Genomic DNA, 15,176 nt, shown 5'->3' on the forward strand with positions numbered 1-15,176 from the left:
GAATCAAATTAAGATTTGTTAGGAGGTTATTGATAGATAGAAGACAGGAATTCCAGAATTGTAAGGTGTTTTGCAATGAATCTTTAATCGGGATAAGGATTTGGACGTCATCTGCATAAACATAGTGAATGAGGTTAAATTTGGAGAGGAGATGGCATAGAGGGAGAAGATAAATATTGAATAATGTTGGGGATAGAGAAGAACCCTGCGGGACTCCCATAGTGGATCTGAAAGGTGGTGATTCTTTGCTGTTTATCTTGACTTTATAGAATCTATTCTGGAGGAAAGATGAGAACAAATTGAGTGCGGTGTTTTTTATGCCAATCTCTGTTAGATGATCCAAGAGGATATCATGGTTCTCTGTGTCAAAAGCTGCTGATAAGTCAAGTAGAATGAGGAGGGAGGATTGTTTTTTTTCTAGGTTCAAGAGAATTTTATCTGAAAGAGATGAAAGGAGGGATTCGGTACTTCTAGATTTTCGGAAACCAAATTGAGAAGAAGAGAGGATGTTGTTGTTTTCTAAGTATTCGGCGAGTTGTTTGTTAACTAATTTTTCCATGATTTTGGAGATAATTGGGAGATTGGCTATAGGGCGGAAGTTGGCTGGATTGTCTGGGGAAAGATTTGATTTTTTTAGTAATGGTTTAAGGATGGCGAGTTTGAGTGGAGTGGGGATGAGACCTTGTAATAAAGAGGAATTGATGATCTGTGATATAGGGTAAGAGATGTCTTTGGCAATTGAAATGAGGAGGTTGGCTGGAATAGCATCTAGTGGGTGTGATGAAGGTTTAAGTCTTTTTAGAGTGTTTTCAATTTCCAAAGTGGAGACTGGTTCAAAGGTCTCAAGGCTTGCTGTGATTTGTGGAGGGGAGGGGAGTAGATGAGGTGAGGAGTTGGCTTTCATTTTCTTGATAGGGTCCAGGAGGTTAGGAATTTTGTTCTTAAAATAGGTGGCAAGATCAGATGCTTTACTTGCTGCGTTATCATCCGGGAAAGCGAAGGCGGGTTGTTTGGTGAGAGAAGTTACTAAAGAGAAGAGGGCTTTTGGATCAAATATAAAGTTATGAATTTTCTGTGAGTAGAAGTCCTTTTTTGTCTGTAGGATGGAGAATCTGTATTGGTGCATTAAGGTTTTAAAGGCCATGAGGTTTGAGGTTGAAGGATATGATAAAGAACTTAGTCTATAACTTCAAGTGAAACAAAAACTTGTTCTTTCATTTCCACTCCCGATTCTTCTAGCCTTCTGGTATCAAACTTTAGTTTAACCACTTCCAGTTCTAGGCTTCCATAGTCACTTCTCTGTCTCCGATGTTAGCGATTTAAAAAATGCTGCAGCTCCTTCCACTCTCTCGTACACCGCCATCTTATTCCCATGTGTTACCCTCAGTCTTGCTGGGAACTGCAGTGTAAAGGGAAAACTGCACACAGACTGATGCAAAAGCCTTCCTCCCGTCCGCCGCCAGAGCTGAATAATCTTGGAAAAGCAAAATCGGTGCACCCTCGTAAGTGTAATGCTCCTATTCTTCCTTTAAGCTTGAAGAACAGCAATTTTATGCACAGAGTTCAGAAATGTAGCTATCATAGGACGAGGTTTGGCACGTTGTGAGTACTTTAATCCCAAGCAGTGGGCCTGCACAATGTGCAGTTTGCCATGTTTTTTATCCAGCGCCAAAACGTGTGACAGCCAGTTTTCAATAACTTCAGCTAAGTCAGAGACCCGAGCCGTCTCTGGCATCCCAATAATTCTCAAATTGCCCCGACGCAACCTTTTTGCTAGGTCATCTAATTTTTCTGTTCGCTGGTCTCAGTCAGCTTTCAACTGGGCTATCTCAATTTCTAAAATCTGCATACGATTCTCCATCCCGGAGACACACGATTCTACTTCTTGAATCTGTTTTGTAGGTTCCGTCAGCAATGCATGTACTTTGTCAATTTTAGAGTGTATTTTTTGAATTTTTTTCTCCAGCGCCACTACAACTGCTGCTGTCACATCCATCACCTTTCTGTCAGGTGTGTTTGGGGTCAGATTGACATGCCCTATTTGACCATGGGGTTTGCCTACTCGTACCCAGATCAGTCCAGACTCCTGGGTTTTGCCTCCCTGCCAGCAGATGGAGACAAAGTTTCACTGACACTGTACATAACCTGAGGTGCCACCTGCAGTCCCTCAGTGTTTCTCTGTCTCCAGCAGATGGTAGAGGTGCCACCTGCAGTCCCTCAGTGTTTCTCTGTCTCCAGCAGATGGTAGAGGTGTAAAACTGCAGTCCCTCTGTTTCTCTGTCTCCAGCAGATGGTAGAGGTGTAAAACTGCAGTCTGGAGAGAAAGAATAGAAAAAAAGATTAAAAGACAACATTTTTGGATCTACCAGGGGGTTGTAAGATCCTGGTGGGGCCATACCCCTGGTTTGAGGCGGATGAGCAGGGGTTTGGTGACCCTTCTGATAGCTCGGTCTGGGAGTCCGTGGAGGTCCCCTATGAGACAGCGGTGGAACCTGCTTGGCAGTTCTGTACTGCAAGCCCAGTGGATCATGGAAGTATCCCTTTTATTCAGTTTGTTCTGGGCTGAGTCTCTAAAGTTTGGTACAAGGAGACGGATATAGCCAGTGGTCGGGCTCTTTTCTGATCTGCCATGCGGCCTGTGCCCCTGACACTGGATCCTCTGCACCAAAAGAAAGTATTGGTTTCTATGGATCTTTATTTGTTCTCAGAGAGTAAAAAAAAAAAAAAAAAAGAGAGAGAACAAGGAACAAGATGGAGGAATCTGTCCAGCTGGGGGGGAAGGAGCTCAGCGATGGGATGGGATTTTTTCAGCAGCTTCTCTGCCTGCGGAGGAGACCAGGCGTTGGCTCCTGAGGGACAGTTCCCCTGCTTGCCATCGAGGTGCTGGTGGTGCCATAGGTGCAGGGAAGAATAGCGTGTGCATGCAGCAAAAGCGTTCAGGGGTCTGCCTCAAGCATGATCACTCCGGTAGAACAAGCCTCACGGGTGATGGGGTCCAGCACTGAGGCTTTTGCAGAAACGGCGGCCATTTTAGATTCCCTGGCAGCTTCGGCGGGAGAGGAAGGGGAATTCCCCTCCTTAGCCAGGATATGGTGGGAATAATTTCGGTTGTTCAAATTTACTGCTAATGCCCTTTTTAAAACCTGCTTTGTGCCAGTGATAGCCTAGGTTAGTAGGATGTATTATGTTCAGGCAATATATCAAGGTACATCTGAAGTATTTTTTAAATCAGGCCAGTAGTGCCGGATAGGGATGTGCATTTGTTTGCAACGAAATAGGAAATATCGTCTTTATTCCCTATTTCATTGCATTTCGGGGGGCTGACAAAATGAAAGGAAAACCCACAAAATTTTGTGTGGTTTTCCTATGTTTTTTTGGGGGTGGGGGGTGGGGAGAAAGGGTACATTAAAAAACAAACCCCCCCCCCCAAACCCACACCCAGCCCTTCAAATTTAATTAATTACAAAACCCCACCGTCCCGAAACCCCCCCCCCCCCAAGACTTGCCGAAAGTCTCTGGTGATCCAGCAGGGGTCCCGGGAGCAATCTCCCCCTCTCGGGCCATCGGCTATCAGTAATCAAAATAGCGCGGGCCGTCCATTGCTCCTACCATGTGACAGGGGCCGACCAATGGCACCGGTAGCCCCTGTCACATGGTAAGGGCAAAGGGTCACCGGCGCCATTTTGATTACTGGTAGCTGATGGCCCGAGAGGGGGAGATCGCTCCTGGGACCCCTGCTGGACCACCAGGGACTTTCGGTAAGTCGTGGGGGGATTATAGTTAATTTATAGGGATGTGCAAAGTGGATTTTCCCGAAATTTTGGGAAAATTCGTTTTTTGGGGTGGCGGAAAAAAACGGCCCGAACCGTGGGAAAACGAAATTTCCCGCGGCGGGCCGATAACGAAGGCCGAACTGAAAGGTTCAGCCGAATCGCATCTCTAGTGCCCAATACAATTAAGAACTGTTTTTCTGTCTTTCTGCCACATTTTTTTGGTCTCTGATTGCCTCTCTGAGGATCTTTCTCTCTATTTATGCCACAGAATAGTCACTTAGGGGTACTGACACTTTTGTCAGTAATGCTATTCTTGTGTTTTTCTCCTTTGCTACTGTCATGTGACAGCCTTTGGCTATTCCTTCCATCCCGCAGGGGTTAAATCCATGGCCATTTGAGAGTTCCAGCAAGTGCTGTACAGGCCTCACCTCTCTCCTGGCAACCTTTCACCCACCAGTTGGGTTTCTGGGCAAGTACCCTGCCTTCAAGCTACTCCCGAGGGTTTTTGGGGGCACTGCAACCTAAGGTCATAGAGTTCACAGCAAAAACACTTACTAAAGATACTGGGATCCTATAACAACTTGCCCACCTGGGTCGCTAATCAACCATGAGCACAGTACTGTTAAACTAAAATGTTTGTTATTAAAATGGATTTAAAGTGACCATGAAAAAGAATTTGAAAAACTGCAAGCAACAAAAAGAGAAAATAAAAAGGAATTTTCATGGTAACACTTAACAGTTTATCTTTGAATATGTTTGTCTATAGAGGGTCCCAAGTAATGTTTTGCCGTATGTCTCAGTTAAAACGGATCTCAAACTGCCACACACCAACTGCCCCTCTGCCTCCTCTCTCAGCATGATATCAAGCTTGCTCCAGCTCAGAGATTAATCCTGTCCACTCCAGCTACTTCCTCTTCCCCCCTCACTCCCCCAGCTGTGTGTGATGGGCAGAGAGGTAGACAGCTTCTTCTGGTGTAGGGGAAAAATGTACCCTTTGGGCACAGAAGTACAAAGTTCCTGCTGGTGGAAGAGAGATTGCCTGCTCTAGGAACAGAGATAGGTCCTCTTCTGGTGGGTTCAGGGTTTCCGCTGGGGAGAAAGGTACAGAATCCTTCCTGCTGTGGAGCACGGTGCATCCTCTGGGGAGGGAGGTGGGGAGAGAGTAGGGCGAGAGCCCTTCCTGCTGTGGAGCTTGGTGCATCCTCTGAGGGGAGAAGTACAAAGTTCCTTCTGGTGAGGAGAGATTATCTGCTTTGGGGTTAGTACACCTGCAGAGCCATACTCCTCTTGCAGTGTGATGCACAGGGTTTCTGTGGGGGATTCAGCACTGGTTTGTTTTTCTTTGGGTTTCAGGGAGTCGCGCCTACGTTCTCCTCTCCCTCAGTCAGCAGGATGGCATTGAGCATCATATGGACTTTGACAGTCGTTACACCCTCCTTGAGCTGTTTGCAGAGACCACGTCCTCCGAGGAGCACTGCATATCCTTTGAGGGAATCCATCTACCACAGGTAAATGTTTGGTGACACTTGCAGAGGCTGGAATCATTTGGCAGTATTGGTTACTGGATCTGCAGTAATGTACATACAGCAGGTTGGTAGTATTTTTACCCTATCCTACCATGAGGCTGGTGGGATGGAAGTGAGCACTGTGGCTTTAGAAACCCAGAAACATGTTGGCAGAAAAAGACCATGTGGCCCATCTAGTCTGCCCGTCTGCCCAATTAACTTAGCTTTATAATTCCCATCACATCTGCAGATAGTGAGCTGAAAGGGGGTACCGGGGTCTGTGGCAGCACACAGATGGTGGCTTGGGTGTGAGTGTGTGGTCCAATGATAGCACATGGACAGTGGGCTGAGAGGGGGTGTCGGGGCTCTGATGAAGCTTGAACTCTTTGATTACTTTATCACAGATCCCGGGGAAGGTGCTGTTCTCTCTGGTGAAACGTTACCTCTGTGTAACCTCCTTGATGGACAACCTGAACAGCAGCAGTGAGCAGGGAGCCCGACGTCAGGACAGCGCTGCGGCCTCCACGCACGTCACTGAGAGAAGCCGTGTGCTTGTGGAGTTTGAGTTCAGCATGGCCATGGCTAACCTGATCTCTGAGCTGGTGCGAGTCATGGGATGGGACCGTGTGCAGCAGGTAGTTTTCGGGGACACACACAGTGATGATCCACCCCGGCTCTTCAGATCCATCTTTCAGCCTAAGGTGCCTGCCTGCCCAAGCATCCAAGTGTCTTTGGAGACTTGTACTCCAGCTGCTGCCTCTCGAAAGAAGCAGTCGAAGACCTTTCTTTCTCCGTCAGACTTCTCAAGCCGTGACAGTTATGTGGAGTATGTACAGGAGAACCTGAAGCCGGGAATGAGTGTGCGCATGCTGGAGGACTATGATGAGATCGGCGCGGGTGATGAAGGGGTCTTCCGTCAGAGCAATAGTGGCCAACCGCCTGTGCAGGTAAGAGCTGCAAGTATGGATGTGGGGTAGCATGAATCTGCCCCCCCGTAGGAGTGATTGTGCTCTAAATGTAAGCATCCATGTACAGACCAACTAAAATTTACTTTTATCCAAATTATAGATAGCGAATAGCTTCTTTCTTCGAGGACAAGCAGGATGGTAGTCCTCACAAATGGATGATGCCATCAGATGGAGCGCTGACATGGAAAATTTATGTCAAAAGTTTCTAGCATTTTGACTTGCCATACTGGACATGCTCAGCATGCCCTATGTGACATGTCCACGCGGGGTCTCTCTTTCCACGGAGCTGCAGCATTGCGGGTGGTGAGCTCACTTTTGGCCTATTTTGGAAAACTTTCTATGTTTCACTTTATTGTGATTTTTTTTCGCCTGAGTTCGACACTGGGTACCCCTCGGTTCTCCCCGTACTGTTCCTAGTCAGGGTTTTTGTTGTTTAACGGTAAGTTTCTTTCGCGGCCAATTCCTCATGGCAGTGGTTCTTTGGTGTCCACCGGCCTTCGACACCCACTGCCATCTATTTTGATCTTGCTTCCCATTTATTTCGTCCCATCATGGCACGCATCTGGTTTCAAACGATGCCCTCAGTACCTGAGGACCCATGCCCATCACAGACCTTCATGATGAATATGTCCTCTGCCTGGGAACATCGCATGACATCTGGGGTTGCCGCAAATGTGCCCAGATGACCCTGAAGGAACGTCGCCTTCAACTCGATAAGATGGAATACCACTTCGGACTGGAGAACACAGAGGCATTGGCATCGATGGACCATGGAGCCGCACCAATGGACACCTAGCCTTCGACATCGGCAGCACCATTGGTGCCGTTGACTGATAGGGGTGCTGGAGACCGGCCACTGTCTAGCTCCTCCAGGCCAAGGATGGGTTTCTTGTCATCGACCTCGGCACTGGGAAAGAATCGTGCTGAGCATCGAGGGAAGCTGAAGAAGCATTGGTATCGGTTCCTGTCGATATTTGGTGCCGGGCTCAGGGATGTGTCAGCTCATGCTGTGATGCCCCTGAAGCAACCCTGCGGTGAGGACCCACCAGTCCTCCATCTGTTCTGGGGGTCCACGATGGTCTTCACCGGTCCTGATGCCAGTTACTGATCCTCTTCTCAGTTCCAAAGAGGATCTGGCCACCTCTCATTCCTCCCAGTCTGTGTTGGCATCGGCAATGTTTGAGGAAGAGATTGAGCAGCAAGTTCAATGGCGGTCAAGTGGGTGATGCGGAGCAACGGTCCAGTGGCATCAACAGCACCGGAGCCAGCACCGTCTGTCGTAGAGCTGCTGTTGGAGAAGTTCTATGCGCTCATTGGTGCATTATCGACCCAGCTGGTGTCTGTTCCCGGGCTGGTGTCTGTACCCGTTGGGGCACCACAGCCTCCCCTTGGGGGAGGAAGCTCCACCTAGGCTGGCTGAGATGCTGAGGCCTGTAGCCCCCCATGCAGCTCTACCAGTGCCTGCACCTCTGGACGAAGGCTGAGTGCAAAGAGCCCCATCCCCTATTGGTTTCAATGAGGATGTGGGCCGCTTATGATCTCTGGGGGGGATGACACCACTTAGTCATCTTCCAATGGCTCTGAGGGTCACCTTCTCCTCCAGAAGAATAAAGGAAGTTCCCACCTGAGGACTTAACCTTTGCAGGATTTGTGAAGGTAATGGCGGAAGCCATCTCATTTCAGTTACTGACAGAGGAGGATCCCAGGCACAAAATGCTTGAAATCCTCCAGTTCATGGAGCCTCCTAAGGAGGTCATGGCGGTTCCGGTATATGATATACAGGGTGGCCCATGGAAAAGTAGCCGGCCTCCAATACCAGTGCCACGCAGGCAGGCTACTTTTCCATGGGCCACCCTGTACTTAAGGAGTTACTGCTGAGGATATGGGAACACCCTCTCACAGTGCCTCTTGTGAATAAGAAGGCTGACAGGGTTTACCTCATTCAGAAGGCTCCCGGGTTTGATAAGAGACAGCTTTCCCACCAATTGCTGGTAGTCAAATCTGCTCTCGAGAGACAAGTGGGCTAGGACCATTCCTTGACACCTGCTCTTAGGTGAAAGGTTTTCCAGGGGGCCATGTTCGTTGCCTGAATAGCTTCCTACCAGCTCTACATGAGCCAGTACTTTCAGGACATCTGGAAGCAGGTGCAGGAAGTGGCCAAGCAGCTGCTTCAGCAGCAGCAGGACACCCTACTAGTGCATAAGGGCCTGGAGTGTGGGAAACTCAAGGTCAGAGCAACCTATGATGTTTTTGAGACAGCATCAAGAGTCTTGGCAGTGGAAATCGGTGCCTGCAGAATGGCATAGCTGTGGGCCTCAGATCTCCAACTAGAGGTAAAGGAAACATTTGCTGATGTGCCATGTACTGGGGAGAATCTCTTCGGAGGCATGGTGAGGGATGCGGTGGCCCAGTTCTGGGACTACCATAAAAGCCTTCAACAACACCCCGCCAGCACTCCAGACCCGTCGTCCTCAGCTAGGAGGTCAGAGAGATTAGGGGAGAGGAAGTCTTTCTTTCACCAGAGGAAGAACTATCCTCTGCTTCCTCTCTCCCGTCAGCAGCATCAGGACTCCCAAGGCCGTCTCAGGCAGCAGAGAGCCCCCAAAGTTCAGCTGGCACCGCATTAACTCCAGGGACGGGGTTTTGACAGGGTTGTATGGAGTGGAGTCCAGTTACCTGTACCTGGGGTGATGGATCTGCGGGTTGGGGCAGGCTGCTGTTCTTTGCGAACCAGTGGCCCAGTATAACCTCAGACCAGTGGGTTCTTTTCATCCGTCAGAGTTACCGATTGAACCTATTGTTGCGACCGTCGCTGCTCGACGCCCTCACTCCGCCCTCCTTACCTCTGTGGCGACTCCCTCCGGGTCTGATGGACAGCTGGCTGCCGCGGCGTCTCCATGCCGTCTCCCTCTGGCGTCCCCGGACCGGCTCAATGTCACAGATCCGCCATGTTGCCTGAAGACTTAGGGCACGCGCGCTCTGATTGAAGTACCGGCAAGGGCGTCCCCCTGAGATGACGTCATCCGCTTCCAATATTTAAAGGTCTCTGTTATCGCTAACTAGCTGAGTTAGCAAGGATTCGCTAAGGACTCGATTTGGCTATCCAAGCTACTCTGCCTCCCTGGACTTACTAGAGGTACCCGCTCCTCAGGGGCCTCGATTTTCTTTACTTTCAGATTACAGATAGGAACCGGTACTCGCTCCTCGAGGGCCCATGTTCCTGGACACTCTGAAGATTCTCTACTGCCTGGAAGCTATCGCTGCTACAAACAATTGTGAGTTACCATCGCGCTCTCAGAGCTTTCCCTGGAACCAGGTACTCGCTCCTCGAGGGCCTAAACCTTTCCAGCTCCTGAGCTTCCTTGAGACCTTAAGTGAGTTTTGTCATCTAGTGCTGTTCATGAACTCTGCCTACTCACTTTCTACAGTTTCTCAACAGCTCAGCCATTCTGGATCGTTGTTCCAGTACCTGAGGGACTACAGCCCTGCTGGGCATATCAGCTCACTACTGCCACCTCTGGTGGTTTCAAAAACCTGTTTAATAAAAGAACTAATGTGTGTCTGTCTCCATACTCAAGCCTAGCCGGTGGTCCCTCTCGGGATAACCTCCTGGGGGCGTGGTCATCTGCCACCGGCCTAGGGATCCACCCACTACTATATCAGAATTACAGATTGCTACTCTCAGCTCTACACAGAGCTTTCCTAACAAGATTGCTAACTCCTCCCACTTCAGGAGCCCGCAGTCTAACTAACATCAGATTCCTAACAGATTGCTACTCTTATCTGATTGCTCCGCCCATCAGGCATCAGATCTACAACAGACTGCTAACTCTAGCAACTCGTAGCTTCAGATCCATAACACCTATGGGTGTCCTGCCAAATTGCCCTCCAAGCCCATTTTTGGGCTGGTAGCACAACAGGAGGTGCTACTAATGGAGCTTTCCTCCTTCTTAATGGCCAGAGCAGTCAAGTCTGTTCCACCAGGGCAAAGAGGATGGGGATTTTACTTCAGGTACTTCCTCATTCCAAGGAAAACAGAAAGACTCCATCCCATCCTAGAACTAATGGCCTTGAACAGATTTAGCAAAAAATGTTCAAGATGATTTCCCTGTGCACCTTGATCCCCCTTTTACAAACAGGGGACTGGCTATGCTCCCTCGATCTGAATGACATGTACACACACATCAAGATCTTCCTAAGTCACCGGACGTATCTTCAATTCGTGGTGGGAAAATAGCAATTCCAGTATCGGGTGTTGCTGTTCGGGCTAGTGTCAGCCCATTGAGTCTTTACAAAATGCCTGATCATTGTGGCAGCGCACCTTTGCAGGCTGGGAGTGCATGGTTTCCCTTATCTGGACGATTGGCTGGTCAAGAGCATATCTCAAGCAGAGGCTGTCAAGTCCATGTGCTTGACCATCCGGGTATTGGAATCACTAGGGTTCATCATTAACTACTCAAAGTCTCATCTCAGCCATCACTTCATTTGGACTTTATAGGAGACATGCTAACATGGCTTAGGTGAAAGTCTTCCTGCCCCGTCAAAGGGCCATTACTTTGATGACCATTGCAGCAGAGATTCAGCAGAGCCAGCAGGTGTCAGCATGGCACATCTTGAGGTTGTTGGGCCATATGGTTGCAACCGTACATGTCGCTCTCTTGGCACGATTACACATGCGCAGGGCCCAGTGGACCTTGAGGTTACAGTGGTGCCAGGCCATGCAGAACCTCCAGGACCGCAACTGAATCACCTCGCTCCTCCGGGACTCTTTGTCCTGGTGGCAGGAACTTTCAAATCTAGGATGGGATCTCATTCTGAATTCCTCCTACCCAAATTGTTCTTAAACACAGATATGTCCAACTTGGGATGGGGAAATCATGTAGATAGTCTCAGCATCCAGGGTCTCTGGTCTGCCTAGGAAAGCTGTTGCCAAATCAACTTCCTTGAGCTCTGGGTGATCAGGTATACGCTATGTGTTTTCAGGGAACGGCTGTCCAACAAAGTTGTCCTGATCCAAATTGACAACCAGGAGGCGATGTAGTATGTCAACAAGCAGGGAGGTATGGGCTTGTACCTCCTGTATCAGAAAGTGGTTCAGATCTGGTCATGGGCCCTGATCCAAGGGATGGTGCTCAGGGCCATGTACCTGACTGGGATGGAGAATGTTTTAGAGGGCAGACTGAGCCATGCCTTCAGACCCCACGAGTGGTCCCTGGACCCAGGGGGTTATAAATCAGATATTTGGCCTCTGGGGGAACCCAGACATGGATCTCTTTATGTCCTCTTGCAACAGAAAGGTGCTTCAATTCTGCTCCCTATACACGACAGATGGCAAATCAGCGTTGGACGCCCTTGCCCGACACTGGGGCAAAGGTCTTCTGAAAGCTGTATCCTCCAATTCCCTTAGTGGCAAAGACTCTCTTGAAGCTTCATGAGGACAAGGTGACTAGGATCCTCATAGCCCCTTATTGGCCAAGACAATTCTGGTTTCCACTCCTACGGGAGTTGTCCATCTGGAGCCCGATCAGTCTGGGGTCTTCCCCAGATCTCATCATGCAAGATCGAGGCAGTTTGTGACATCCCAATCTCCAGGCCCTATCACTCACAGCCTGGATGTTGAGAGGCTGATTCTGCAAACATTTGATATCTCGGAGGGTGTGTCTCAGGTCCTGGTGTCTTCTAGAAAGCCTTCCACTAGAAAGTCCTATGGACTGAAGTGGAGGAGTTTTTTTCCTTGTGGTGTGAGCATAAGACCCTAGATCTGTTCTCCTGCCCCACACAAAAACTGCTTGAATTCTACACCTATCGGAAGCTGGCTTAAAAACCCAACTCTGTTAGAGTTTATCTCAGGGCAGTTGGCACATAACACCGCGGTGTAGATACGCCCATTTCTGTACAGCTTATAGTTGTACGCTTCATGCGGGGCCTGCTTCAGTTGAAGCCTGTCCTAAGGCGTCCTGCTGTGTCTTGAGACCTCAATGTGGTATTAGCTCAGCTGAAGAAAGCTCCTTTTGAGCTGCTGCACACCTGTGACCTGAAGAACCTGACCTGGAAGGTCATATTTTTGGTGGCAGTCATCTCAGTGTGCAGGGTCAGCGAGCTCCTGGCTTTAGTGACTTATTCACCTTACACTAAGTTTTATCCTGACAAGCTGGTATTGAGTGCGCACCCTAAGTTCCTACCTAAAGTGGTGATGGACTTTCATCTTAACCAGTCCATTGTCCTGCCAACATTCTTTCCCAGGTCCAATTTGCACCAACGTGAACGAGCCCTGCACATTTTGGACTGCAAGCGAGTCTTATCCTTCTATTTGGAGCGGACAGAAGCTCATAGACAGTTCATCCAACTTTTTATTTCTTTTGATAGGAATAGGTTGGGCATTGGCAAACAGATACTATTGAATTAGCTAGCAGATTGCATCTTCTTCTTCTAAGATGGGCTGCATCTTAGTGGCCATGTCCAGGCTCATTCTGTCGGAGCCATGGCAGCGTCAGTGGCCCACTTGTGAGCAGTGCCCATGGAGGAGGTCTGCAAGGCTGCAACGTGGAGTTCTCCCTAAACATTCACATCTCACTATTGTCTGGATAGGGATGGCTGACGTGACAGTAGGTTTGACCAGTCTGTCCTTCGGAATCTGTTTGAGGTGTAGAACCCAGCTCTCTCACCTAGGACCCATTGTTTGGGTTCAGGCTGTCTCCCACTGTTTTACCAACAGCACAGCTGTTGTGCCCGTTGGTAACAGAGGGGAGACAGTCTGGTTTAAGTGTCTATTGTTCCCCTTTAATATTGGGAAGCAGCCTGTAGCTAGGGATTCACCATCCTCCTTGTCCTCGGAGAAAGCAGATTTGCTTACCTGTAACAGGTGTTCTCTGAGGTCAACAGGATGTGAGTCCTCACGAAACCCACCCTCCTATTTGTTGATTTATATATAATTCTATGTTATGAGACTGAAGACAGACCCCCACGTGGACGCGTTGCATGGGGCATGCTGGGCACGTGCCAGGCTCCATGTAATGATGTAACCCATGTGTGAGGACTGACATCCTGTTGCTGTCCTAGGAGAACACCTGTTACAGGTAAGCAGCTCTGCTGTGCTTTGCTGGGTGAAGTGCAGGGAGGTTTCCCAATCCCTTGACTTTGGGGTGAAAGGGTTTCCACGGATGCCTACAGCTCACAGATAATCGTCAAAAGAGCATTTAGTAATACTGAGAACCTTTGAGACCAGTCCTTCTAATATTACTAGCTTATGATTTGGAGGACTTATTATAGGGTTTGTTTTTGGATATTAACTATTTTCCTCCTCCTCATTCTTTTTTTCCTTCCTCACCGGAGACTTTTTTGCCTGAATTGCAGGTAGAAGACTGCAGTATCCTCCTGTGAGTTAGAGCAAGCGTTGCTGCTCACTCTCCCGTTTCTGTACTTCTGTCTCTGTCCCTCCCTTCCTCTCTATATATTGTGAATCTGATTTGAAGCCTTTGTGACCTCTTCAGCCATCGTGAAAGCAGCAGACTCTCACATCACACACATTTGACAGGCTTGATTTGTTGTTTCAAATCCAGAGCAGGGTTTAAGGCTGGAAACAAACATATATAGATGACAGTGGAAAAATACCTCCTGTCCGCCAAGTAATTCTGTCTCCACTGCCTGCCATGGAGTGTGAATGCTTGGAAGATATTTATTTATTTAGTTGTAGCTTTTATAAACCGACATTCGTTTAGTAGCATCACATTGGTTCACATTCAACAATATTTCGCAACAGCGCTAAATAAACATAGCGATTAGCAGCAGTGCTTTACAAATAATATTTTAACTTAAGAGAATAATAACAAAGCCATATAAATGAAAAATTTAACATAGTAGAAATTAACTTAATATGAGAAAGCTAAATAATTAAAACATAATATAATTTAAATTAACAGAAAAAGACAATGTGATACACGGTTATTGTAACTTGAGGAACAAATCTCATGGATCTCTATTTAATGAAACTATACTAATGGCATAATATCTCTAGGGGCATTATTGATTGCACATTAGAGTAAGCAGCAGCGTATGACGCGTATAAGAGATCTTGATAAAGTGTTAAATGCGTAGTAAAGCGCATGGTAAAATTAAACGAATATGAATAATAGCTTGCAGAAATAACATCTCTGTAGATGGGGAAAATCTCTAGAGAGGAACATATCAGAAGAGCGAAGACATGCCATGTCACACACTGGAAGGGAAGTATTGAAACATAAGAGGAAAGGGGCATATTTGCATGTAAGAGTGCAGATATCTTACCTGATCCTTTGTCATTTATATTTTACCCTCTTATTTCTTACTTCACACTCAGAGTGTCTCCCATCTCTTCCCATGTTTAATTATTAGCATGGTTCGAGGCTCTCTCGCCTTGCCTTGTTTCCTTGGAGGCTCTCTCGCCTTGCCTTGTTTCCTTGTGCCCTTGGAGGCTCTCTCGCCTTGCCTTGTTTCCTTGTGCCCATGGAGGCTCTCTTGCCTTGCCTCGAAGGGCACAAGGAAACAAGGCAAGGTGAGAGAGCACAAGGAAACAAGGCAAGGCGAGAGAGCCTCCAAGAGCACAAGGAAACAAGGCAAGGCGAGAGAGCACAAGGAAACAAGGCAAGGCGAGAGAGCCTCCAAGAGCACAAGGAAACAAGGCAAGGCGAGAGAGCACAAGGAAACAAGGCAAGGCGAGAGAGCCTCCAAGGGCACAAGGAAACAAGGCAAGGCGAGAGAGCACAAGGAAACAAGGCAAGGCGAGAGAGCACAAGGAAACAAGGCAAGGCGAGAGAGCCTCCAAGGGCACAAGGAAACAAGGCAAGAGGCGAGAGAGCACAAGGAAACAAGGCAAGGCGAGAGAGCCTCCAAGGGCACAAGGAAACAAGGCAAGGCGAGAGAGCACAAGGAAAACAAGGCAAGGCGAGAGAGCA

General features: G+C 48.3%; 1 protein-coding gene across 1 annotated transcript in view; it reads left to right on the forward strand.

Annotated features, from left to right (window-relative positions):
* The window catches only part of LOC115086658 (cullin-9-like), a 582,584-nt gene that overhangs the window by 51,482 nt on the left and 515,926 nt on the right, over positions 1–15,176 (forward strand). The window contains exons 3-4 of the mRNA XM_029592817.1: positions 5,127–5,281; positions 5,683–6,225. Of these exons, the coding sequence (XP_029448677.1) occupies positions 5,127–5,281; positions 5,683–6,225 (698 nt within the window). The remainder of the gene's footprint in view (positions 1–5,126; positions 5,282–5,682; positions 6,226–15,176) is intronic.

This window comes from Rhinatrema bivittatum, chromosome 3, assembly GCF_901001135.1.
Source record: "Rhinatrema bivittatum chromosome 3, aRhiBiv1.1, whole genome shotgun sequence".
Classification (NCBI taxonomy): domain Eukaryota; kingdom Metazoa; phylum Chordata; class Amphibia; order Gymnophiona; family Rhinatrematidae; genus Rhinatrema; species Rhinatrema bivittatum.